The following is a 26,141-nucleotide window of genomic DNA, read 5'->3' as shown; positions in this document are numbered from 1 at the left end:
AGCATATACACTCCACCCAGTAAGACACAAACCAAAAATAAAGATACAAACCAAAACTACAAATCCAAAACGCTTTGTCAGAAAGTATCCTAATGAGACTAAGATCAATATACAGAACACAGAACAAACATCTATTCACTTCAATTTCCATTACTAGACTTTCTGGAATTTTTTAATGCATAGATATTTTCTATTATAATGCTATATTTGCATTCGTAAAACCCTTCCTTGCCTTTTTCAGAACCATACACTAAAAACACATCTTTTTGGAAAAATTAGCATTGCAGAGAGCCTCCTCAAACTGTGGTGGCTCTATAACAAGAGTTCGAACAACATTACCTGTGACTTTAAGAGATAATCTGAGCCACTCAGGCAGGCTAGCTGCCAGAGTGGGTATCAAAACTTCAACAAAATGCAGAGCAGGGCAATGCTGGCCGCACCTGAATTAGAGCTAAGAGAGTGGATGACAAGGCAACACAGATAACAAGGCTTAGTGAGCCCTAAGCCTGTGCAGAGCTGATTAGGTGGGCCACAGGAGACAGGGCAACTTCTCACAAGCTGAAAGTCAGCTGGATGGAGGACGGAGACCAGCGTGGTGGCAGGTGTCCCAGGTAAAGTGCTTGTTTTCTTAAAACACTGGAGGAAGGGACTTCTGCTATTAATGCAACAGAGAAACTGGGGGCTGTATCCTTGCCTGCAGGAGGCTATAACATTCTTCTTCACCTCTGCCAGCTCTCCTTGCCCAGGGCAAAATCCACGTGGCTAAACACACCCCTGCCTTCTTCTAGCTACAGCATTCTGTTTACCAATCAAATGTGAACCAATTTGCATTGCACGACACACCATACTCTGCCTAAAAGGCAGAGTGAACGTGTAAATTCAAACATTTACATTAAAACAAACTGCCATTTAAGAAACATGTTTTGAATTCAGAACCAACAATAAATTCTAAATCTGAATGCTCGAGTAATACTATTATTCTCCAACACTGTGAAGAAAACATGTGCACAGGGTCTCATATCATCACATGAGAACTCAAGTGGTCATAAACAGATTCATTACAAAGACTGTTATTCCGCACCGTGGAGTACCATGATGCTACGAAAATGGATGAGGAAGCGCTATGAGTGGATCTGAAGTGATTTCTAGAATATATCATCGAGGGGAAAAAGCAAAGCTGAGAAGAACGCATATGCATCAACTGTGCGGTATTCCTGCCTAAAATATTTAACCTGCCTGTTGGAGAATTTTTCTTTTACGTAGACAGGAAGAAACATTTGGCAAAAATGATACTGAAATTTGTGGCCAAGTAACCCATGCAGGTATGACACAGCAGGGATGATTTTTGTGGTACTCAAGGCTTCTCTAACATTCCACAGGCATTTATCTTCCCCAGAAGGAGTTTCCATTTGCTGAACAACTGCCTGCTCCTCAAGAGGAGTTCCCCCACTGAGGAACTATATTACTATCATATGCCAGTCTCAAGAACTTCGCCCTACAAATTCATTTCAAGCCTTCCGATTCCAGAAGAAACATTTAGTGCTCTACCCAACTAATTTTTTTTTAATTAAAAGTATTAATTTTCTAAATACTTATTTTTGGGAGACAGAGAGACACAGTGTAAGCAGGGGAGGGGCAGAGAGAGGGGAGACCCAGAATCCGAAGCAGGCTCCGGGCCCCGAGCTGTCAGCACAGAGCCTGATGTGGGGCTCCAACCCACGAAGCGTAGGATCATGACCTGGGTCGAAGTCAGACGCTTCACCGACTGAGCCACCCAGGCACCCTGTTAATTAAAAGTATTTAAAGGGAAACCTACAACTGTAGTTTTCCCTTTAAAAAAAAAATACTTTGTTCCTTACTCATTTAATATAATTTTGTAAATACTCTTATTTAGGAGCAAAAAAAAAAAGTTTCAATAAACTTCCAAGTACTTGAAAATTCAATGTCCATTTGCTGGCACATCAACTTTACAAAAGCCTAATGAAGTTCCCTCCAGGCTACTGCTACCTAAGCTGTAAAAGCACACTGCTGAAAATTTTTCACTGCATGTACCGGACAGTGACTTCATTTCCTCTTAGATTTCAGTCATGTTAAGACGCAATAGCTCTCATCTATCCTACCTCTTCGGGGTGTTTCTTCCCCACTGGGAAGTCCACTTGGAACGGTATCGTGATCTGCTCCCAGTCTCTGATCCTGCTGCTGCTGTAACTGTCTTATCATCCCATCAAGAACACTGGACTCGGGGCTGCGTTCACCATTATCATTGGTTTGGAGGCTTATAATTTGTTCAATCACCTCTCCATCGCCTGTGAATTCAATGAATGAATACAAAATCATAATACACACGAACAGGAAAACAAACTCAGTAGAGTGCAATTAAAGTTATCATTAGCAATTCTCAGATTTCTTTTCAAAAATAAGCAATTAAAGATATCCTATATATTTATAACTAATTGAGACACACGAAAGACTCAAAACAAACAAAGCCCTTCTTTATACCCAACAGCACAAAAACCTCCATAGAGCCTCTGAAACCCCTGAAGTGAGCAAACAGAAACACGCTTCTGTAGAAGCTTTATTTTGCTGTTTCACACTAATGCTACCCTACCCTCACCTTATAGAAGATAGGTTTCATTAAACTCTCATTTGCAAGGTCTCTGACGAGACCAGAGCAACAATGTGTGACTTCTCCTCTACTCTCCTAATAAAACAAAAAGAGGGGCGCCTGGGTGGCTCAGTCGGTTAAGCGGCCGACTTCAGCTCAGGTCATGATCTCGCGGTCTGTGAGTTCGAGCCCCACGTCAGGCTCTGTGCCGACAGCTCAGAGCCTGGAGCCTGTTTCGGATTCTGTGTCTCCCTCTCTCTCTGCCCCTCCCCCGTTCATGCTCTGTCTCTCTCTGTCTCAAATATAAATAAACGTTAAAAAAATTTTTTTTTTAAATAAAACAAAAAGAATAATACTATTCAACAAACTGCAGCTATACTACACCTGCCTCTCCCGCTAAGCTGAACTTGCTCTTTTAGGTGCTCTTTTATGCTTTTAGCATAGCCAGTACACGTAATTCCTCAACTACAAAATCAGATTTTTTTAAGTGTCTTTGCTTCTCTATTTTTTCTCTTTTTTTATGTTTTTATTTATTTTTGAGAGAGAGACAGAGCACAAGCAGGGGAGGGGCAGAGACAGAGGGAGACACAGAATCCGAAGCAGGCTCCAGTCTCTGAGCTGTCGGCACAGAGCCCAACAAGGGGCTCAAACCCGTGAAACGTGAGATCGTGACCTGAGCCGAAGTTGGAGGCTCAACTGACGAGCCACCCGGACGCCCCTTTGCTTGTTTATTTTTCACCTAACAGGTTCAGTTAGTATTAATGGATAAAAAGTGTAAGATCGTTGTGGGATCTGGCAATTTATTTGCATCCTACTACCTGAGTTAGAGTCCCTTATATCTCATGGATAACATCTCCATTTACCATGGCAATAAATAAAGAACTTACAAGAGTTAAATATCATAACTAAGACTGTCTTAAAACCACTAACATTTTTTAATAGTTTCAAAACATGAGCTAGAAAGGAAAAAGAGGAGCCCTAATCTAAAAAGATAAAAAGATTTTAATTTGAATTGGGAACAAAGATTCCTAAGACCACAACACGGAACCAAAGGGAAAACAGTAGAAAAGGAGACTTCTAGTCCTCTCCTCCTCCCTGCAAAATCCCATAGTCTATATAACTTTTCTTTCACAGCACAGAATATTTATATATAACTTGGCAAATATCATCAGAATAACTGTTTCTAGCTGGCATAATGCTATTCAAACACTGAAATATTAACATGAAGGCTTATGTGCTACAGGAACTGCCCTCCCACTGGAAAGTACAACAACCCTGGAAAAACAAGGGTTTTCAGAAACTGGACAACAGATACACAGGACTGCAATCCCCAAGAGAAGATAAACAATGGAGTCTAGCCTTTTGATTACTCTGGGGAACAGCCTCGAAGCAGCTTCCAGAAGAGGAAACCCAAACAGCATCCAGAGGTCTCACTGAGTGAAGGAGACAGAGATCAGAGCTTGGGAGCAGAGGGAAAGACAACAATACGCAGGGCTGAACATCAGAGAAGAATGAATTCTACAGAAAGCTCAGAGATGTACAGTGAGGTTCAATCGATTATTTGACTAAATAATGATATGTGCACACACTGGGTAAAACTCTACCATACTAGGGGAAAAAACATGAAAAAGCAGTATCCCCAAAAATTCCCAGAGCTCTCACTGAGCTGGAAATAGTCCATGTTCCCAACAGCCTGAATAAAGAAACTTCAGAATACACAGCAGAATTGTTTAATGCATACTTCCAATTTTAAAACTCAGAATATTTAAATGTGTGTTCAACACAATGAAGAATACAATGACTGCTAGTGCTTTGGTGCCAGAAGTTTTACACACCATTGCCTCTGTATCATCAGTGCAAATGTCAACACTATAAAAAAAGGTAACTGATATTTCCATATTATTATGAAAATAGTTGTGAACTTGAAGACCCCACAAAAAAGGTCATGGATAAAACTACAGGTCTGCAAATCACACACTGGCAATTCTTGTCCTACAGCAACCATTAAAAATAACTAAAACAAACAAGTATTGCCAGTAAGCCATTAATTAGTGAAGATAATATGAAATACTAAAAAGTAATTTCAAACAAGGCAGGAAAAAAAGAAGAATGGCATAAAGAACAGAAAGGATAAAGAGAAAAAAACAGCAAAATGGTAGAGAATTAACCCTGACCATGCTAATAGTTATATTAAATGTAAATGGTCTACATTTTTCAATTAACAGATAGGTTGTCAGACTGGATTGGTGCCTGAAAGAAATCGGTTTTAATATAAAGAAACAAACTGGCTATAAAAACTGAAAAGACACACCATGACAATACTAATCAAAATTGGTTGGATTAGTATATTGATACAAAACAAAGAAATAGGGGCGCCTGGATGGCTCAGTCAGTTGAGCATCTGACTCTTGATTTCAACTTAGGTCATGATCCCAAGGTTCATGGGTTTGAGCCCCTATCAGGCTCTGTACTGACAGTGTGGATCCTGCTTGCGATTTTCTCTCTCCCTCTCTGTCCCTCCCTGGCTCATGAGCGCACACTCTCATGCTCTCTCTAAATAAATAAATAAATAAATAAATAAATAAATAAATAAATAAACAAACATTAAAAACAAAACAAAACTAGAAACAAAAAAATAGTCTTCAAAAGAAGAAATACTACCAAGGAAAAAGGAACAATTCATAATGATAAAGGAATTAATTCACCAAGAAGACAATCTGAAATGTGTCTGCACCTAATAAAAGAACTTTAAAATATATATAAAATAGAACCAAAAAGAGAAATAAGACGAACCCACATGATAGATATTTTAGCACTCCTTATTAATAACCCCGAATGGAAAAAAGTCACGTCTGTCAAATGTTAGTAAAGGGATAAGTGAGGGTATATGCATACAGTGGTGTACTATCAACAAACAGGAACAAACAACTGATATGTGCAACAACAAAAATGAATCTCAAAAGCACCATGTTGGGCCGCCTAGGTGGCTCAGTCGGTTGAGCAGCTGAGCATCAGAATCTTGATTTCCACTCAGGTCATGATACCAGGGTTGTGGCATTGAGCCCTGTGTCAGGCTCCATGCTAAGCTTGGAGCCTGCTTAAGATACTCTCTTCCCCCTCTCTCTCTGCCCCCTTCCCCACTCACATGCACCCATTCTCTCTCCCCACCCCAAAAATATTAATAATAATGATAATGATAATAATAAAGATAAAATTTTTAAATTAAAAATTTTTTTTACATTTGTTTATTTTTGAGAGACAGATCGTGCACAAGTGGGGCGGGGGGGGGGGGGGCAGAGAGAGAAAGAGACAGAGAATCCAAAGCAGGTGCCAGGCTCTGAGCTGTCAGCACAGAGCCTGACGAGGGGCTTGAACTCACAAACCATGAGATCGTGACCTGAGCCAGACACTAGACCGAGGCACCCAGGCACCTCAAATTTTAAAAATTTTTAAAAAGGCACCATGCTGGGGTGTCTGGGTGGCTCAGTCGGTTTCGTGTCCGACTTCGGCTCAGGTCATGATTTCATGAGTTCAAGCTCTGCACTGGGCTCTGTGCTGACAGCTTAGAGCCTGGAGCCTGCTTTGGATTCTGTGTCTGCCTCTCTCTCTCTCTCTGCCCCTACCTCACTCATGCTCACTCTCTCTCTCAAAAATAAACATTAAAAAAAAAAAATGGCAAGGCGGGAGTGCCTGGGTGGCTCAGTTGGGTAAGCGTCCAACTTCAGCTCAGGTCATGATCTCACAGTTCCTGAGTTCAAGCTCCGCATCGGGCTCTGGGCTGACAGCTCAGAGCCTGGAGCCTGCTTCGGATTCTGTGTCTCCCTCTCTCTCTTCCCCTCCCCCCTCGTGTTCTGTCTCTCTCTCCCTCAAAATAAATATTAAAAAAATTTTTTTTTAATTTTTAAAAAGGCATCATGCTAAATTAAAGAAGCCAGATACAAAAGATTTCATATCGCACAATTCCATTTATATAAAATTCCTTAAAAAGACAAAATAAAGTGACAAAACAGAACAGTCATTACAAAGGACCAGAAGACTCCAAATAAGTCCAACAGAACTTTTGGGGACCCTGAATGTAGTGGTGGTTACGTGACTGCTTAACATCTGCCAAAACTCACTTGACTTGTACACTTGAAATTGGTGAATTTTATTGTATGTGAACTATACTTCAATTAAACTAACAAAAAATAAACATTTGAAACAGTAAACATACAGTGATCTACATTACGTCTTAGCCTTAACTATAACTGGTGTTTTAGTAAATCAATCCTCATCCCAACAAAACATAAGCATTTTTTTCTTTCCTTAATAACATCTGTATGGAGACACTGCTGGGAACAGATACAAAAAAAACAAAAAACAAAAAACAAACAAACAAAAAAAAACAAAATAAAAACTCTGCCCTTGACGAGGACAGGCAAAGTACAAGACGGGACTCAAACATCTTGTGCCAGAAAGTAAAGAAGTGTTCAAGGGACTCAGAAAGGGAACAACACTCAGCCTGAGACTCTGACACTCAAATCTAAAATTACTATGAACAACAAAATAATGGCCGTTATGGATTATAACCCACTATATAATAACCTCTAAGTCCATATTAAAACTTAATGAACTACGTAAATATATAAAAGGAAGGCTAATAAAATGTAGATGCAATGACGACAGAGTTAGGAAACAACCATTCTGCAACCTTCATAACAACAACTGATTCAGGCAGAAACCATCAGTGGATCCTAAAACTTATGGGTAAAGTTTAGTACAGCCTGATTATTTGTCTCCTATCTCCCCACACATTTCTTCTTTATAGTGGAGAAAGTGCACTCGGCAGGCAGGCACCACCTTAACCAAGTTTTCAAAGACAACATTACCCCAACATTTGGACAAAACACAATCAGAAGCAAGCATCCTGACGTGATGCTCCAGGAAGGCTACAACATCATTTATTCCATTCTGTATTCTGCCAAAAACTGTGCAACCTGAACGTTATCAATGATAAATTTAACGTGCAGTCCCATACTGAAATCCACATCAGGGGAGAACAGTAAAAGCTTTAAGAGATATTAGAATAACAGACAGAATTTGATTACAAACAATAGATTTGTGTATATGTATTTAATACTGTATCAGTGTTAAATATCCTGCTTTTGGTAACTCTCTATGGTTACATACGAGAATACCTGTGTTCTCAGAAAACACATATTGACAATTTAGAGATAAATGAACATGCAGTCCAACTTAAGTCTCAAATGGTTAAAAACAATTATATGTATCTAGAGATAGAATGATAAAATATTGCAAAATAGTAACTTGTGAATCTGAAAGTACATGAGTTCTGTATACTATTTTTTACATTTAAAAAAAAAAAAAAAAAAGACTTTGCACTTACTTGTTGCCACATAGCCTAGCTGTGGAACCAAATGTTCATCTGCGGAATTTTCTCGGCCTGGCACTAATCTCTGATACTTAGTTGGATGAGGATTTCCATCTACATCTACCAAGAACGGTGGAGGCATAAGGTGAGGAGCCTGCTGAGTTTGCTCATCTAAGACATAATTATTAGAATCTCTAATCAGTGGTCGATAGTCGGTATGGAAGAACATCTGATCAGGAATCTGAAAAAAGAAGTTTACAGATTGACATTTTGGGGTTTATATATGTTAAAGAATACAAATATTAAACATTTATAATCTGAAAAACCAATTTACAATTGGAAACCAAATCAATACACCTAACCCATTTTCAAAATACTGTTACTACTTATTTTACTACTATAAGAAAGTATTAAGAATGACCTTTTCAAGACACACCAAAAAACGGACTCTTGATATAGAGAACAAATAGATAATTACCAGAGGGGAGGTGGGCGGGGGATGAGGGAAGTAAGTGAATGGGATTAAGAGTCCACTTCTCTTGATGAGCACGTAACAGACAGAACTGCTGAGTCACTACTCTGTGTACCTGAAGCTAATGTAGCCGACACTGTATGTTAACTACACTGCAATGAAAACATTTTTTAAGTGGTTAAAAATGCTACCAAAAAATAAAAAACAAAAGACCTTTTCATATGGCTTGCTGCATCCAAACCCAAATATCAGAAGGTGTCCGTGAGAATCTGTACAGGCAAAATGCTGTCCATCCTGTGAAAATTTACAGTCAAAAACAGCTCCGTGTCCTTGTCCTTCAATCTAGGAAGCAGAGAGAAAAGGTTATAACCAATTCTGTACAAGCGCTTTTGCTTTATCAACTGTTTGCTGCCAATTTCCTGCTACAAACACATCACTTCTCAAAGAAAATTTTTAAAAACAAATTTTGCATGAAGCACATGTATTTTCAGAAAATAAAATTCACTTCTAATTCCACTAGCCTAGAAAAATATCTCAAAAGGTATTCCAAGGAGTTCTCAAAATGACAGAATGAAAGATCATAAGCCAATTCGAAGTAAAGGCTTTAATTTCTTAGAAGTGAAAATGACAAGCAATTTCATAAACTTCTGTTTCAATACATAGCAAAAGGCTACTAATAACCCACAAGATAAATGATTAAAGATCAATGAAGTATGGTATTCATGAACTAAAATCAGTACTTCTCTGGAGTTTAAACTTTCCCCTAAGATGTCTGACCACTGTATGCAAAAGTGTAATCCTACCAAGTCACAAAGGTGCACATATAAATGCCTAAACCTACTTCATTTCAAACTACCACAAATTTCAGGAAGGATGCTCCAATTACATCATGAATATTGCCTTAAACAGACTGCTTTTAAATTTTTATTCTTGCTCTTCAGCTGTAATTATATTAGGTTAGCACTACCAATTTATAGTTAGAGGAGTTGTTTCGCTGACAGCATATCGCTATTGCATGCATGGTTGTTGTCTGAGCCTGTAACTTTCTAATAAGTAAACTTTATGCCAGGTTTGATCAGTGTTGGAAGATGAACCATCCACCCACTAACTGCCAAAACAAACTTACACCATGCCCAAATACCTGCTTGAAAATCAGAAGCACTTTACAACTGCTATACCACGCACAAATGGGCACCGATTAACAAATTTAAAAATTAAGTTCCTGGGCTATTTAGGGCACTGACCTATTATGTATCCACATAATACATATACAAATTTGTGTTGTCTCATAACATAAAAAGGAACAAATGGTATAGAAATACTTTTCTATTAATTTTTTATGAAAACACAGGAATAGAGATTCACCCACACAGTCCTTCAAGGAGACACCTCTACAGCCCAACCCACATCCTGGCACCACTTGGCATCGTGGCCTGGAACCTCCAAGTCTAAGTAGAGGTAGGGACCCCTGGCTTATAGGTCAAAGATGTTGGCAGCTACTCTCCTGTCATACGCGGAGACCTAAGTGCAATAAAAGTTTTGCTAAGGTACCTGCTGAAAAGGAAGTTTTCCTGAGCAGGCCAACCTATCTAAGCAGAGTAAGCCAGACTTGGGTTTCTACCTGTAGTTTGAAGAATCCTCCAGTGATTCCTGACAAAATGCAACCTGCATTTTGCAATTCAATGCAATTCAATTGCACAGCAATTCAATGTCACATTAAAGATTATTATCTATTTCATGAAATCTTGTAATGTCAGTAATTTACAATCCTAAGTAATCTAACAGAGAATTGGGAGCTCTCAGCTGAACAGTGAAGGTAAGAAGAACTCTGTATACACAGCAAAGTCTGGGTGTCTCACCAAAAGTAAGATCATTGTTGCGCACTTGAGACTTCTTTGGCTCACAAACTGTTTAGCTTATATTCTGCTTAAAACCTGAATTAATGTAGTTTTCTGTTCTGATGAGTTAAATGCAGGGAGTAATGTTTTTTGGGTTTTTTTTTTTAATCTTTATTTATTTTTGAGAGAGAGACAGCATGTGAGCAGGGGAAGAACAGAGAGAGAGGGAGACACAGAATCTGAAGCAGGCTCCAGGCTCTGAGCTGTCAGCACAGAGCCTGACGTGGGGCTCGAACTCACAAACTGAGATCATGGCCTGAGCTGAAGTCAGATGCTCAACCGACTGAGCTACCCAGGTGCCCCTCAGGGAGTAATATTCTTAATGAGTTTTAAAGAATAATTAAGAAAATAGAGCCACCTATAAATTTTAAGACCACAGAAAAACTGCTGGAAAGACTTATTTTTCCAATAATTCAAACCCACAGAGATGTAATTTTCAGAGATGGCTAGTAACACATGTTCAGTTTGACCATACTGTTTGAGTTTTTTAAGTGCATTTTATGGTAATAAATATAATAATGCATATAACTATTTGTCAAGAATTATCCAAAATAAACATACTGAAATAAAATTTTAAGGTTAAAAAACACAAAACACATGGACTCAGATGGCCTTCAATCAAAGATCTAAGAACCACTCATCTATCTACCCTGCTACTAGACTGCCTCCAAAATGAATTACAATTTGAACTGAAACTCAATATGAATTGTACAGTAATTTTATAAAACATCTCACATGTGTATCAGTCAATAGTCTTAACAACACAGAAACTCTTTTACACAGTAACGACCTCAGAATTTACCCTAAGGAAATAATCATGGATCTACATAAGCAGCCATGGACCAGGATATTCAAAAACCACTTAAACACTCAACAACAGTTAAGTTCACTACATATGGAACTTTCTGAGAAAGGCTGAAGTTACAGTCAAAAATACAACTGCAAATTCTTTAAATACATTTAAGATTTTGGAAAACATTCTATGTAAAATGAAAAAAGACTACAAAACTATGCAAGAATGCCAACTAATAAATATGGAAAGAATAATGCCATTAAAAACCATCACTCGGGGGCACCAGGGTGGCTCAGTTGGTTGAGCGTCTGACTTCGGCTCAGGTCATGATCTCTCGGTCCATGAGTTCGAGCCCCGCATCGGGCTCTGTGCTGACAGCTCAGAGCCTGGAGCCTACTTCAGATTCTGTGTCTCCCTCTCTCTCTACCCCTCCCTTGCTCGCACTCTGTCTCTGTCTCTCGAAAATAAATAAATGTAAAAAACGAAACACCATCACTCATGATGTGGCTATTCCTGCAGGACCCCGGACAGCCTTACTGATCTAAGGGCCCTCACTCACCCTCAACAACTGAACCAGTTTTCACTATTCACAATGAGGAAAGCACAGCCCGTTCATCATCTGTTTACTGACTCGTTTATGCATTTGTTCATGCTAACGTTACTCAGAGTCTGGTAAGAGCAACGGATATTTGGTCAATTAGTTATTTCTGTTCAGGGATTCACAATACTTATTTTCATGTTCCAAATCATGCAGTAACTTGCCATGGTTTCTCCTAATCCAATAAATGTTATGTTGGTTATATTAAAAAAAAATAGCACCGGATACTAATGTTTGTAAGTGAAAATTTAATGAGGAATAGGATATTTACAGAGTCCCAAAATACCTCCTGAAAAAATAAGTTTAATAGTTACAAAGAGGAAAAACAACTATTTTATAGTGGGGAAACCTGGCAACTACCACCTTACCAAATATTTAAAATTATCACCACTAAGGGGCACCTGAGCGGCTCAGTCAGTTGAGTGTCCGACTTAGGCTCAGGTCATGATCTCACAGTTTGTGGGTTCGAGCTCAGCATTGAGCTCTGTGCTGACAGCTCAGAGCCTGGAGCCTGCCTTGGATTCTGTATCTTCCTCTCTCTGCCCCTCCCCCACTCGCGTTCTGTCTCTCTCAAAAATGAATAAATGTTAAAAAAAAAACTTTTTTTAATTATCACCACCAAAAAGAAGTATTAACAGAATCAAATCATAAAGAAACATCAGACAAAAAAATAGATGTTCTGTAACATTACTTGCCTGTACTCATCAAAAAAGTTACAACGTGGGAAATAGAAAAAAAGAAGGAAGAATTGTTGAAGAATAAAGAAATCTAGAAATAGGGGCACCTGGGTGGCTCAGTCAGTTGAGCGTCCAACTTTGGCTCAGGTCATGATTTCACAGCTTATGAGTTCCAGCCCCACACTGGGCTCTGTGCTAACAACTCAGAGCCTGGAGCCTGCTTTGGATTCTGTGTCTCCCTCTCTCTCTGTCCCTCCCCCACTCATGCTCTGTCTCTCAAAAATAAACATTAAAAAAAAAGTTTAAAAACAAAAAGAAACCTAGAAACATACAGCCACTTAATGTAATTCATGATCCTGAACTATTTAAACACTGTTTCAAGGGGCAAAATATAACTAAAAAGACATTACTAGGACAACTGACAAAATTTGAATATGGATTATATAATGCTACTTTATCAATGTTAAATTTGCTGGTTTTGGTAACTATCTTGTGGTTGTAGATGAGAAATTCTAAAAAATATGTAATAGGATCCTAATTTGGTTTTAGAATATTCCATGTGCAAAAAGAAAAAAGGCTGGAAAAACCCAACAATGTTTGTGATTTCCTAGATGACTTTACTATTATTTTTTACTACAAAGTATTCAATAAATTTAGTGAAAAAGTTATATACAATGAATGTAACTTTGCCAATTTAAACAAATTCAAACACATTCACACATATAGAGAGCTAAATTAATAGCTTTTGAAAATCTTTCCTTCATGTGACCCAGTTACACAGTGTAAATACATATGGCTGTTGGATATTTATTAGTCTTTAAGTATCCTGACTGCTAGAAATATAAACTGCCGAAACACACAGATCAGTTTCTGGCCAACCATCATAATCCAGACACGTGAAAGCAATGCAAGCATACGTGAAGATACACCTCGCTTACCATATTAAAATAATGTTTCATCTTGGTGCCTTTTGTAATATCCCATATAAATATGCTGCCATCGTGTCCTGCAGATAACATAATTCTGGAATCAAAGGGATGCGTCTCCAAGACAAAGACTTCATCAGCATGTCCCTTTATTCAACAAAATCATATAGTTAAGGAGAGTTCGCAAGCTTGAACTTTCAAATTAAAAACCCGTATTGCTGTAGTACGTAAGGGCTTTTAAAAATGTGTTAATGACAGTGATTTATATTAGTATAAACACAAATTTCTACTCATTTAATAATATCAATGGAACATACTGTGTATTAATTTTATACTTTCAAAAATCAAATTACAGTTCAAAAAAATCTTGATTTGTTATATTGTATAAAAACTATTTACCAGTAAGTTATGAAGCAGCTGTCCAGTGTAAGAATTCCACACTTTAAGGACATGATCATTCACGGCTGTGACAACAATGCTATCATTCTGATTCCAAGCTATCATTGTTACTTTGGGTTTCATAAACCTTTCCTCTTCCAAAGATAAGTCCCTATGAAAAAACACACAATGTGTAAATTCATTTGAATGGTACAATCAATACGAAAATAGCAAAAAGTAATCTAGTTCATGTATATACATCATCATATGTCTGATACACATCTGACCCACAGCAGATTATCTATAAACAGATTATGGCAAAAATGGGACAGGGAGGGGATGACTTAGAAACAGTTGAGTCTGAATGAAGGCAGATGTTAGGACACCACCACTGCTCATAAAGGCAAAGCTTTTTCTCTCTCCCCCTTTTATTATTCCCTTCCCCTGACATCAAGCCCTATCAGCAATAAAGTTGTTTCTCTCTCCAGAGAAGATGACAAGAAATTTTAGGAAAACAGAAAGAAGGAAAGCATCTTCACATCCCCAGCACCTAGAAAAGTGCCTGACATACAGATATTCAATCTGTTTAACTGTACGTAAAACTGTACTCATCCCTTTACAGTGCCCTACAGGCGGTTCCTACAGGCTCTCTTGGCAAGAAAGGCCTGGACACAAACACCTGCAATGATTTGCAGCCTTTATGAACATGACATGCAAAGTCTCTCTGTAAAATATACTTGTAATACACAGAGATAGGGTAAGGCCTAGCTGCGTTTGAAATCAGAGAATACATCCCAAGAAATTATAAACATAACATTTTTTTTAGTTTTTTTTTCATTTACATCCAAATTAGTTAGCATATAGTGCAACAATGATTTCAAGGGTAGACTCCTTAATTCCCCTTACCCATTTAGCACACCGCCCCTCCCACAACCCCTCCAGCAACCCTCAGTTTGTTTTCCATATTTAAGAGTCTCTTATGTTTTGTACCCCTCTGTTTTTATATTATTTTTGCTTCCCTTCCCTTGTGCTCATCTGTTTTGTCTCTTAAAGTCCTCATGAGTGAAGTCATATGATGTTTATCTTTCTCTAATTTCACTTAGCAGAATACCCTCCAGTTCCATCCATGTAGTTGCAAATGGCAAGGTTTCATCCTTTTTGATTGCCGAGTAATACTCCATTGTATATATACACCACATCTTCTTTATCCATTCATCCATCGATGGACATTTGGGCTCTTTCCACACTTCGGCTATTGTCAATCGTGCTGCTATAAACATGGGGGTGCATGTGTCCCTTCGAAACAGCACACCTGTATCGCTTGGATAAATGCCTAGTAGTGCAATTGCTGGGTCATAGGGTAGTTCTATTTTTAATTTTTTGAGGAACCTCCATACTGTTTTCCAGAGTGGCTGCACCAGCTTGCATTCCCACCAGCAGTGCAAGAGATCCTCTTTCTCCACATCCTCGCCAACATCTGTTGTGCCTGAGTTGTTCATGTTAGCCATTCTGACAGGTATAAAGTGGTATCTCATTATGGTTTTGATTTGTATTTCCCTGATGATGAGTGATGCTGACCATTTTTTCATATGTCGGACGGCCATCTGGATGTCTTCTTTGGAGAAGTGTCTATTCGTGTCGTCTGCCCATTTCTTCACTGGATTATTTGTCTTTTGGGTGTTGAGTTGGAGAAGTTCTTTACAAATTTTAGATACTAACCCTTTATCTTATATGGCACTTGCAAATATCTTCTCCCATTCTGTCGGTTGCCTCTTAGTTTTGCTGACTGTTTCCTTTGCTGTGCAGAAGGTTTTTACTTTGATGATCCCAGTAGTGCATTTTTGCTTTTGTTTCCCTTGCCTCTGGAGACGAGTAAGAAGTTGCTGCAGCCGAGGTCAAAGAGGTTTTTACCTGCTTTCTCCTCAAGGATTCTGATGGCTTCCTGTCTTACAGTTGGGTCTTTCATCCATTTTGAGTTTCTTTTTGTGTATGGTGTAAGAAAGTGGTCCAGGTTCACTGTTCTGCATGTCGCTATCCAGTTTTCCCAGCACCACTTGCTGAAGAGGCTGTCTTTATTCCATTGGATATTCTTTCCTACTTTGTCAAAGCTTAGTTGGCCATACCTTTGTGGGTCCATTTCTGGGTTCTCTATTCTGTTCCAATGATCTGAGTGTCCTTGTGCCACAAACATACATTGTAATTAAAGAAAACCACCATAAGAATATGGAAGAAGTATCCCATAGTATCTCTCTATATAAGCACAATGGAACACAGACAAGAGAATAATCCTAACTAGATTGGTTAGGGAAAAGTGTAACACAAGAGGCAAAATGGAGTAAAGGCAAAGACTCCATGCTTCACTTTATTTTTTAAGTTTATTTATTTATTTTGGGGGGGGGGGGGAGGCAGAGAGAGAGGAAAAGAGAGAATCCCAAGCAGGCTCTGCACTGTCAGCACAGAGCCTGATGCCAAGCTTGATCCCATGAACCATGAGATCAGGACCTGAGCAGAAACCAAGAATGGGACGCTCAACCGAGCCACCCGGGCTCCCCATCCATGCTTCACTTTAAACTAAAAGCATTCACCTGTTAATAGCTTTGAACCAACAGACATTTTGTCCTTCACCAAGTTGATCACCCAAGATTAGAACACTAAAACGAATATACCCATTAATTCTTACATACAGAAAACTCTGTTTTTCAAGACTGGAAAGAGGTAAAACTTTAAATGAGAAAAGACAATTCCCACCATGGGGGGGATTTCAGGCAAAGTGCTCTCCAAGGCAACAAGAAAACTGAGCAGTTTTCTGTCTCAGTGAAACTTTCTATACTGAAGTTTTTACATCGATGTTCGTATTTTGCTTAATAAAATAATTTTTCATAGGTGAGTGTGATTTCAAATTATCCTCTTAATAGTGAAATAACCTTCACTATTTCAACCAATCAAGGACTAACAGTATTCACTCCCACACTAAGGTGCTTTTGAGTATCCAGACGGATCATTTTTCAATCATGGTAATGGTGTGATTTGTTTGTGAACAAGGATTATCAGATTTCCAGTACATCTTGCTTCCATTCCCTACCACAGATCATTTCACAAAAATGTTAATATCTCATTTATTTGGAAACCAAATTAGAACTGTTTGAGACACAGCAGAGAATGAGTTAATTTCCCCTACAATTACTAAAAATAAAGCAGACATGAGGATTTCCAAAGGACTAAATGTGAAACATTTCTCAGAAAAACTGATAAAACCTTTGACATGGCTACCCTACAGCAGGCAGTGTACCAGAAACATAAATGTAAGCATCAATTCTTTGGGAAAAATGAGATTTACATATCTTATGTATCTATCAGATATGCAGGAAGCAGCCATTCATTTAGATCACTGCTCTTCCTAACAGGAAGTGGCTCCAATCCCCTGAACACAGCAGTCAACCACCAGGGAGAGAAGGACCAAGTAATTACAATGCACCTGCTTCCACTTACCCTGAGACTCTGGTCGCCATATCCAATAAAATGCTTCTCCATTCCAACTGCTCGAATCTCCAAATCCGTGCTGTTCCGTCTCTGCTACCACTTAAGAACCTTAAAATATTCAGAAAAAGATCTTATGCTCACAAACATGCCACTAAGAACTACAGATAAAATCACAAGGCAGAACACTTTTAATGTAGCTATTCTGACCGCAAGTAAATGCAGAGGTGTTATCTCGAAAGACAGGGATTCAGAGCTTATCTGAATGGGAAAAATTGGTTTGCTGTAATTTGCCTGGCCCTATGGAGTTAATGCACATTTCAAACTCATTCAATAGCTTGTCAAATAGATGGAGTTTTGAGAAGACAATGTGCAAGAAGTACCTGGACAAGGAAAAATAACTAGGAAGAATTAAAGGTGTGTGTGTGGGAAAATCAGTAAGAGCAAAAGCTCCATTTTAGCATCTTTACACTCAAGCTAATTCACGTTGGCCACTATGTAAAAATACATCAATCTTTTAACAAGAGAAAGTAGTAAAAACCACAGTTTAGGAAAGGCACCTGAAAGACACTTGGGACCATAAGAGAGTATATAATTTAAGTGACAATTCTGTCACATGACACATCACAGTGGTTGATTAGAAGAGATTTTTTTTTTTTAACTACTCAAACATCAGGAATTTTATTATCTTTACATCTAATTTTCCTGCAAATCAAACACTTAGCCAGTAGTGAGTTAAGGAAAGCTACTTTTGGTCATAGGAGCTGGTAAAAGCTACAATTCTAAACACTTGCATTTAATGTGTCCCTCCCCACACCCCCACAGACACATTTCATTCAATTCATACAATTACTACTAAGTACCTGCAATTTGCAAGGCAATGTATTAGCTGCACTACTATGCAGCACAGTATGTTTGCCTAAAAACCCACTCACAAACACAAAAACCCTTACTCACCGATCACCATTGTTACAAAATTGGATGCTATCAACTTTATCCTAAAGGGGGGGAGGGGGGCACAAAACAAACAGAAAAGTGATCAACCCTCTTATTTGTAAACAAAGCAAAAAACCCCCTCCATTTTAGAGCTAGAAACACATCTGGTTTAGCACAAGAACGAGAATCTGTGCTGCTTAGCTTCATCATTCAAACACGTATCTTACATTTAGGTGCAAAAACCTAATGTGAATCTAACGAGACTATTAAAAAAAGAAGACTTCATTCTAAATTTAAAACTGTATTTACAATGAATTACATCTGTGTAAAAATTCACATGTGGAAAGTGATCAAAACATAAAGGTTTTAACAGTTGAAAACAAGTCCCATTCACTTTGATGATTATTTAGGTTCAAAATGTTTTTCCCTTTAAAGTAATCTGGATCTGTTTATCAAATAACTTCACAGAACTTCCTACAGGAAAAAAAGATAACCTGACCACTGACCAGTATTCTAGAATCCTGAGAGCTATCTATCTTACTACACATTAATAAAAGAGCATTCTGATTTAATTAGTGTGATTAAGAAGAGTAGTCCCCTTGAAACTAACCCCACCCAAACTGTCACTTAAAGCTGAAATAACCACCACAAAATATTAGCACTGTCACATACTTGTCAGTAATATCCTTCACCTTTATACATGCAATCCCTCCTATATCTAAAATTAAAATCAAGAACAATTTCGTTAGCAATATTTGACCATGTACCAACAGGAATATTAACGATTGGGGCGCCTGGGTGGCTCAGTCGGCTAAGCGTCCGACTTCAGCTCACGTCACGATCTCGCAGTTCGTGGGTTCGAGCCCCGCGTCAGGCTCTGCGCTGACAGCTCAGAACCTGGAGCCTGTTTCAGATTCTGTGTCTCCCTCTCTCTCTGACCCTCCCCCGTTCATGCTCTCTCTCTGTCTCAAAAATAAATAAACGTTAAAAAAAATTTTTTTAAAGGAATATTAACAATTAATCTACAGAATTTTATAACATGAGTACTTACCGTGTGGCTTTCAAGTTCCGCGATTTTTTCAGGTGCTTCAAAACCCAAAAAATACATTCTGATTACATGATCAGTACTACCTGTGGCTAAAAACATACCACCTGCAATAAAAACGTCAAGGTTAAAAAACTTGGGTTTGTAACAAATATCCAAACAAACCAAATTTCTGTATCAAATTAAGCAAAATCTCTTATTCCAAAACTAAGTTTATCTCAACAGATCCATTTTATAACTCATTACATAAAGACTTTAATATAATGCAGAGCGATGTTGGAATTTATAATAAAAAATACATACTGGGTCTTCATCCCTATTTCTGGCACAGAGCTCCTAAAACCCTTGGAATTTCCTAAGTGACAACACTGATAAAAGTATCTTGATATTCATAACAAACCCATTTCAACCACACCAGAACTCACATTAACAAAGTTCACATTAATGGGGGTGCTGACTGCCGGAAGTACCAACCGTGTGATCAGAGGGCTCCCCTGACCTCCGAGAAGTGGGGGGGAGGGGGAGTTAAATCGATCACAAATGATTTAATCAACTGTACCTAATAGAGCCTCCATAAAAACCCAAAAGGAAAGAGTTCAGAAAGCTTCCAGGTTGGTGAACACGTGAAGATTTGGGGACGTGTGGCATGCTTAGAGAGTGCCCCATCCCACACACTTTATCCTCTGTGTCTCTTCCATTTGGCTGTTCCTGAATTATATCCTTTTATAATAAGCTGGAAATCTAGTAAGTAAAATGTTTGGGTTCTGTGAGCTGTTCTAGCAGAATAATCAGACCCAAGGAGGGTGTTGTGGGAACCTCCGATCTTTAGCCCATGAGTCTGAGCACAGGTGACAACATGATCTGGGACAGGGGGAGTCTTGTAGGACTGAGCTCTTCACCCGTGGGATCTCACACTATTCTTTAGGTAGACAGTGTCAGAACGGTACTGAACGAACTGTAGGACACCCAGCTGGTGCTAGATACAGAATTGTTTGGTGGTGTTGAAAACAAAACAAAACAAAAACCACATAAATCAGATGGGACTTTAATTTAAAAAGTAATTCAACCCGGAAATATTCACTATCTCCCACTGCCTTACAAACTCTGGGCAATGACCCTATGTGCTACTAGTCTAAAGATGACTGACAAAAGGGGCTCTGCTTTCGAAAGAACCTCACACACCCACACCTCGCTTCAGAATACAAGTTCACTCATTCAAGTTTCCAGACTCATGGGGGGAAGTTTTTGACGTCGCCTAAAAAGAAAAACTACTACCCAAGTTCACTGTGTAAGAAAAGAAAATGCGGAAATGATTTCACCAGGATGTGTGGAAAACAAATTCAAACTATCAAAGTACACAGTGCAGCCTGTTAAAGAGAATCAGTTTTGGTGTATCTCACCACGGACACATGGATGCCTTAAGCCTCCTTCTGCCAGCTCGTCTATCACAGACTCTGATGGCCATTAAAAATCAGAGAGTGGCAGAATGGGACAGTGAAAGACAAGAAAAAAGTTAATTAAATAAACATCATAGATTAAACCTAAGTCATCTACTATCCATCTGAGAAAGGCTCTAAGCAATACTGTGGCCATTCAATAAAGGCTAAAATAAAACTAAGAAAAAAAGAATGACTAAAGTTATCTTACCAACACTAAAAGAAGAACAAAGCATCTGAACACCTGGTCTAGGCTTCTCCGTGAACTTCAGGGGACGTGGACTTGAAAAGAAGAAGATGTCGTTTTAGAACTCATTAGTTTAACACATTAACAGGGTTCAGAATACTGGTTTGAATCTAGCACATTTAAATAGTATGACCTTATTTATGAAGCACCTCACAGTATGTCAAGTATCTCTGCAAATAATATTACAGCTGGATGGGTACTGGAAGACTGTTCAATCCCTATGTTCACAAGAACACTACCACACAGCAAGAGCAGACCTACCAGCCCCGGTCTTGTAGCTGAGGGGACTAAAACCCAGAATGCAAGTGAACCCGCCATCAAGGCTGTAGGACGGGGAACACAACCACCAGGGGACAGCGCCACTCGGCAGAAACAATGCAAGCCCCAGGTGTAACTCTGCATTTTTATCGGAGCCACATTAAATGTAAAAAGATTAGTTTTCTTTCATTTAACCCAATATATCCAAAATATCACATCGATATTAATAAAAACATTAATGAGAACTCTAGATTCTTTTCATATCACATCTCTGAAATCTTCCAGAACATACGGCACGCATACTGTATCTCTTCACCAAAGACACCGGATCTGTATTCAGATTTCATAAAACCTTAATTCACATACTCAAGTTGTTTGAAATACGCTTAAAGGTTTTATAATACCTGAATCAAGTATCAGGTTTTAAACTGAAATTAATAATTCAGCTCCTCGACTGCACCAGACACACGTGAAGTGCTCACCAGTCATATGCGGCTGGCGGGTACCTGGACAGCACAGATCTACAACCCAGGTCTTCTGACTCTTCAGTAATCCTGCCTAAATTTCTGACTACACGTCCAATTATACACTTCTAACATTTTTCAAGATGTTTCGCATATGATCTCACTTTTTTCCCCCATAGAATGTGCCCTCTAAGATAGAAGAACATGATTCTTTTACCTATCCAACCATCCAAACAGTACATTGCAAACAGTACACAGTCAATAAGGCACTAATGCTGTAAATAGTAAAAAGTAAAAAGGCAACCACAATACACAACTTCACTTTATAATCAGACTTCATCTCATTAGACTAAACTGTAACATTAGAAAAAGAAAACTTGGGCGCCTGGGTGGCTCAGTCTGTTGAGCGTCCGACTTAAGCTCAGGTCCTGATCTCACAATTCATGGGTTCAAGCCCTGCATCAGGCCTGCGCTGATGGCTCGGAGCCTGCTTCGGAATGTGTGTGTGTGTGTGTGTGTGTGTGTGTGTGTGTGTTTCTCTCCCCCGCGCTTGTGTGCACACACGCACTCTCTCAAAAATGAATAAACGTTAAAAAAAAAAAAGTTGAAAAGAAAACTTATTACACTATTAGAGCCACCTACCTGAATTTCAGGGATTCTAAATCCCACTGCCAGAAACAAACTGTCCCATCAGCACCAGTAGAGACCATGTATCTTTGGGAGCCTTTGGCCATTGGGCTAAACTGAAAAAGAACAACACATACAATTCAGTTTCCTAAGTGCCTACTAAAGTCATAGTTTAATGGTTTTTCAAAGTTAATTTCTTTTTTATTTTTTTTTTTTAATTTTTTTTTTCAACGTTTATTTATTTTTGGGACAGAGAGAGACAGAGCATGAACGGGGGAGGGGCAGAGAGAGAGGGAGACACAGAATCGGAAACAGGCTCCAGGCTCTGAACCATCAGCCCAGAGCCTGACGCGGGGCTCGAACTCACGGACCGCGAGATCGTGACCTGGCTGAAGTCGGACGCTTAACCAACTGCGCCACCCAGGCGCCCCTTTCAAAGTTAATTTCAACTCACAAATTTAAGTAAAACATAACCATTGCAAAATACAGGTGACAGTATAGTGAAAAATCATAACCTACAAAAATAAGGTCTATCTCTCATTTGTAAATGTCATGCAATCTCAATAAAAGATTACTGTCAAAACTAACAAGAATAAAGAGAAAAACTTTTGCAAAGAGAAAGTGAAGAGCGTGAAGAGTTGGTCCTACCAATATGAAAGCTTATCACAAAGCCTCAATAATTAAAACTATGGGGCATGGTAGGTACAGGGTCAGAATGACCAATGGAAAAATAGATTATCAACTCCAAAATGGCCCTTAATGGAAGAGTTAAGATAAAGGGTTGTCTCAAAACAGTTGGGGAAACGATGGATCAAAGCATAAATGATTTACCAATCGTAGAGCAATCTGGAAGCTATTCTTCAGTCTATAGACCAGGATAAATTCCAAGTGGATCAATTATCCAAATATTTAAAAAACAAAACTATGAAAGTATTCTAAGGAAACACAACAATTATACTGTTAACTTCAGAACTGGGCATTCAACTGTGCTACACAAACAAGCTAGATAACGTAAGATCAATTTGGACCAGAGACATCCAATAAGGCTTAACAGATGGAAAGGAAGGTACGAAGAAAACAAGAAAAACACATTAGGCAAAAGAATATGAACCAAAGTACAAAAGTGAGAGGGACTGTGGTATATGACAGCAACGGAAATATCTATAGGACTACTGTGTTCGTTTGTGGAAGTGGTGGGGAAATGGGTTAAATGGTAGAGACTCTGGACCCAGTAAGAGCAAGAGGTAAATGCTGTTCTCAAGTAAAATGCAAAGATTTGTCAGACAACAGTGTACAGTATTTACTGAAAGGAAACAGGTAAGACAAACCACCAAGAATCAACCCAGTTAAATCCAAGAACCTTCACTTCAAGGAAGTAGTCCCTTCCTTCCCCCCAGGGTGGGGGAGGAGAGCCATGCAGAAGGAAACACACCTGCTCACTCACCAGGCATTCAACACAAAGGAGCTTAGCAAACAAAGTACAGCCATTAACAGGAAAGAAGAGTTGAGAAGCAATTTTTCTAGGTTATTCACATAATTATTCATCATTATAACATCCCAGAGAGATACGGTTTATTATGTTTTATGATATTTCCCAAGATTATACACTTTATAAGGGAGGTAGGATTTGAATCTAAGACTTCTTCAAAGAAGCTTTTTCCAAGTTCCTTCTCTTCAAGTATAGAAAAGGAAGGGTTTTTTAAAATGTTGAAAGTGATCATTTACATCTAAGCAGGTATGTTCCAGAAGGCAGACTAAAACTGAGTTTTGGGGAATATCTCATTAAAAGTAATAACTAGGGGCGCCTGGGTGGCTCAGTTGGTTGAACACCCGACTTCAGCTCAGGTCATGAACTCACAGTCTGTGAGTTCAAGCCCCGCGTCAGGCTCTGTGCTGACAACTCAGAGCCTGGAGCCTGCTTCGGAGTCTGTGTCTCCATCTCTCTCTACTTCTCCCCTGCTCATTCTCTGCCTCTCTCTCTGTCAAAAATAAATAAACTTTAAAATAAATAAATAAGTAAGTAAGTAAGTAAGTAAGTAAATAAAAAAGTAATAACTAAAGGTATATTAACAGCTGAATATTCTCATAATTAAAATTAAAACGTCACAGTAAAATTTGTAACTCTGCATAGGGTATTTTAAGAATTCCAAGCCCGAATGTCTACAGAAAAGTAACTGCACCTGAAGTCTCCTATGTTCTAACTAAATCAAAGTCTTAGGTACACAAGTGGTGTTGCTGTCTAGTTCATCTCACTGACAACTCTGTCCCTAGCTTGACACAATACCGTCCTCTCTGTAACACTTCAAAAATATTTTTAAATACCTAGCATGGCAAAAGTTGCCAGGTTTGTTTGGGTTAGGTTGGAGGTGGGGGCTGTTTGCGCTAATCTTCTCTCCTAAATGAACTTGATGGCACGCTAAATTCCATTAAAACAAAGCAACTGGGATTTCAAATATAAACACACTAACCTTATACCATGATTTGGAGAGATATGACATCTTTACAGCACTGAATCTTCTGATTCAGGAGTATACTATACTAGACATTTTCACTAAAACGGACTATTCCCTCGCCACCCAATGCCAAGGCTGTCGTTATTTTTTAAGACCTCTCTTCATGAAGAGTTTTCTAATTTCCTGGTAAAGTTTACTCCTATGTGTATGAAGGCTTTTGTTGCTATTGTGATTTATGTTCTTCTGTTATATTTGCTAATTAGTTATTGATGGTTTATAGCCAAGTTTTGGTTTTAGGACATAGGTTCTGTATTTATCTGGTTTACTAAGCTCTCAACAATTCTGTAAGTTTTAACAGAAGTCACCAGCGAGTCCTCTCAGCTTTGGAGTTTTCTTTTTAGGAGATTTTTTTTAATGCCCAACAGGCATATTTTTAACCTTTCAAGCTTCCCCTTTTGTAAGAGCAACATTCCTCAAATACAATATACTGACAGCCATGTTTCATTAATCATCCTCAAAGCTACTCATCAATGACCATAACATGTACCTCTGGATATTGAAAATAAGAGTCTCATTTTTCCAAGGAAAATCCTTATGCATAAAGGAAACATAAGAAGTATGATTTCTCAAAGTCCCTGGCAGCTTTATGACTCTGTACTACAATCTCGCGTAGCTACTTACAAAGTCAAAATCGTTTTCCTGAAATCTACACATTTTTTTTTAATAAAGTCTATTATTTATTTTGAGAGAGTGAGAGAGAGCAGGGGGAAGGGCAGAGAGAAAGGCAGAGAGAGAGAATCCCAAGCAGGCTCTGCACTGTCATCGCAGAGCCCAAGGCAGGGCTCGAACTCACGAACCACGAGATCGTGACCCAAGCCAAAAATCAAGAATCCGACACTTAACCAACTGAGCCACTGAGGAGGCCCCAAATCTACAAATTCTGAGTATTCAGTATATAACATATGCCTGGAACACAACTTCTACAACTTGTCTGGTGGCAAAGTTTAATGTATGCTGAGCCTCTATGTTGCTTTTTTAATTTTTTTTTAATGTTTATTTTTGAAGGAGAGAGAGAGAGAGTGAGTGAGTGAGTGAGTGTGTGTGTGTGTGTGTGTGTGTGTGTGTGTTTGTGAGTGGGGAGGGGCAGAGAGAGAGGGAGACACAGAATCTGAAGCAGGCTCCCCTGGCTCTGAGCTGTCAGCACAGAGCCCAACACGGGGCTCGAACTCACAAACCGCTAATTCATGACCTGAGCCGAAGTCGGACACTTAACCGACTGAGCCACCCAGGCGCCCCTATGTTGCTTTTAAAGAATGCATTCGTCAAAGGTAGCTAGTGACCCTTATTAAAATACTGCCAAAAATGCAAATCTTTCCTGTGTGTTTATTACATGTGCATTTTAGACAGATTTATGGAAAGGGGAATTTGCACAACATAAAACTCACCATTTGAACCATTTTAAAATGTGTAACTCAGCAGC

At 38.8% G+C, this 26,141-nt stretch overlaps 1 protein-coding gene across 1 annotated transcript in view; it reads right to left on the bottom strand.

Annotated features, from left to right (window-relative positions):
- Positions 1-26,141, bottom strand: part of BRWD1 (bromodomain and WD repeat domain containing 1) — a 130,192-nt gene that overhangs the window by 68,776 nt on the left and 35,275 nt on the right. Inside the window, exons 9-18 of the mRNA XM_027041600.2 lie at positions 22,224-22,324; positions 20,824-20,894; positions 19,183-19,283; positions 18,153-18,193; positions 17,208-17,306; positions 13,740-13,890; positions 13,353-13,487; positions 8,662-8,790; positions 7,992-8,217; positions 2,121-2,306 (exon numbers count right to left, since the gene is read on the bottom strand). Of these exons, the coding sequence (XP_026897401.1) occupies positions 2,121-2,306; positions 7,992-8,217; positions 8,662-8,790; positions 13,353-13,487; positions 13,740-13,890; positions 17,208-17,306; positions 18,153-18,193; positions 19,183-19,283; positions 20,824-20,894; positions 22,224-22,324 (1,240 nt within the window). The remainder of the gene's footprint in view (positions 1-2,120; positions 2,307-7,991; positions 8,218-8,661; positions 8,791-13,352; positions 13,488-13,739; positions 13,891-17,207; positions 17,307-18,152; positions 18,194-19,182; positions 19,284-20,823; positions 20,895-22,223; positions 22,325-26,141) is intronic.

The sequence above is a fragment of the Acinonyx jubatus genome, chromosome C2 (genome assembly GCF_027475565.1).
Source record: "Acinonyx jubatus isolate Ajub_Pintada_27869175 chromosome C2, VMU_Ajub_asm_v1.0, whole genome shotgun sequence".
Taxonomy (NCBI): domain Eukaryota; kingdom Metazoa; phylum Chordata; class Mammalia; order Carnivora; family Felidae; genus Acinonyx; species Acinonyx jubatus.
Note: the sequence above shows the minus strand (reverse complement) of the source record. Positions and strands in the feature narration are given on the sequence as shown.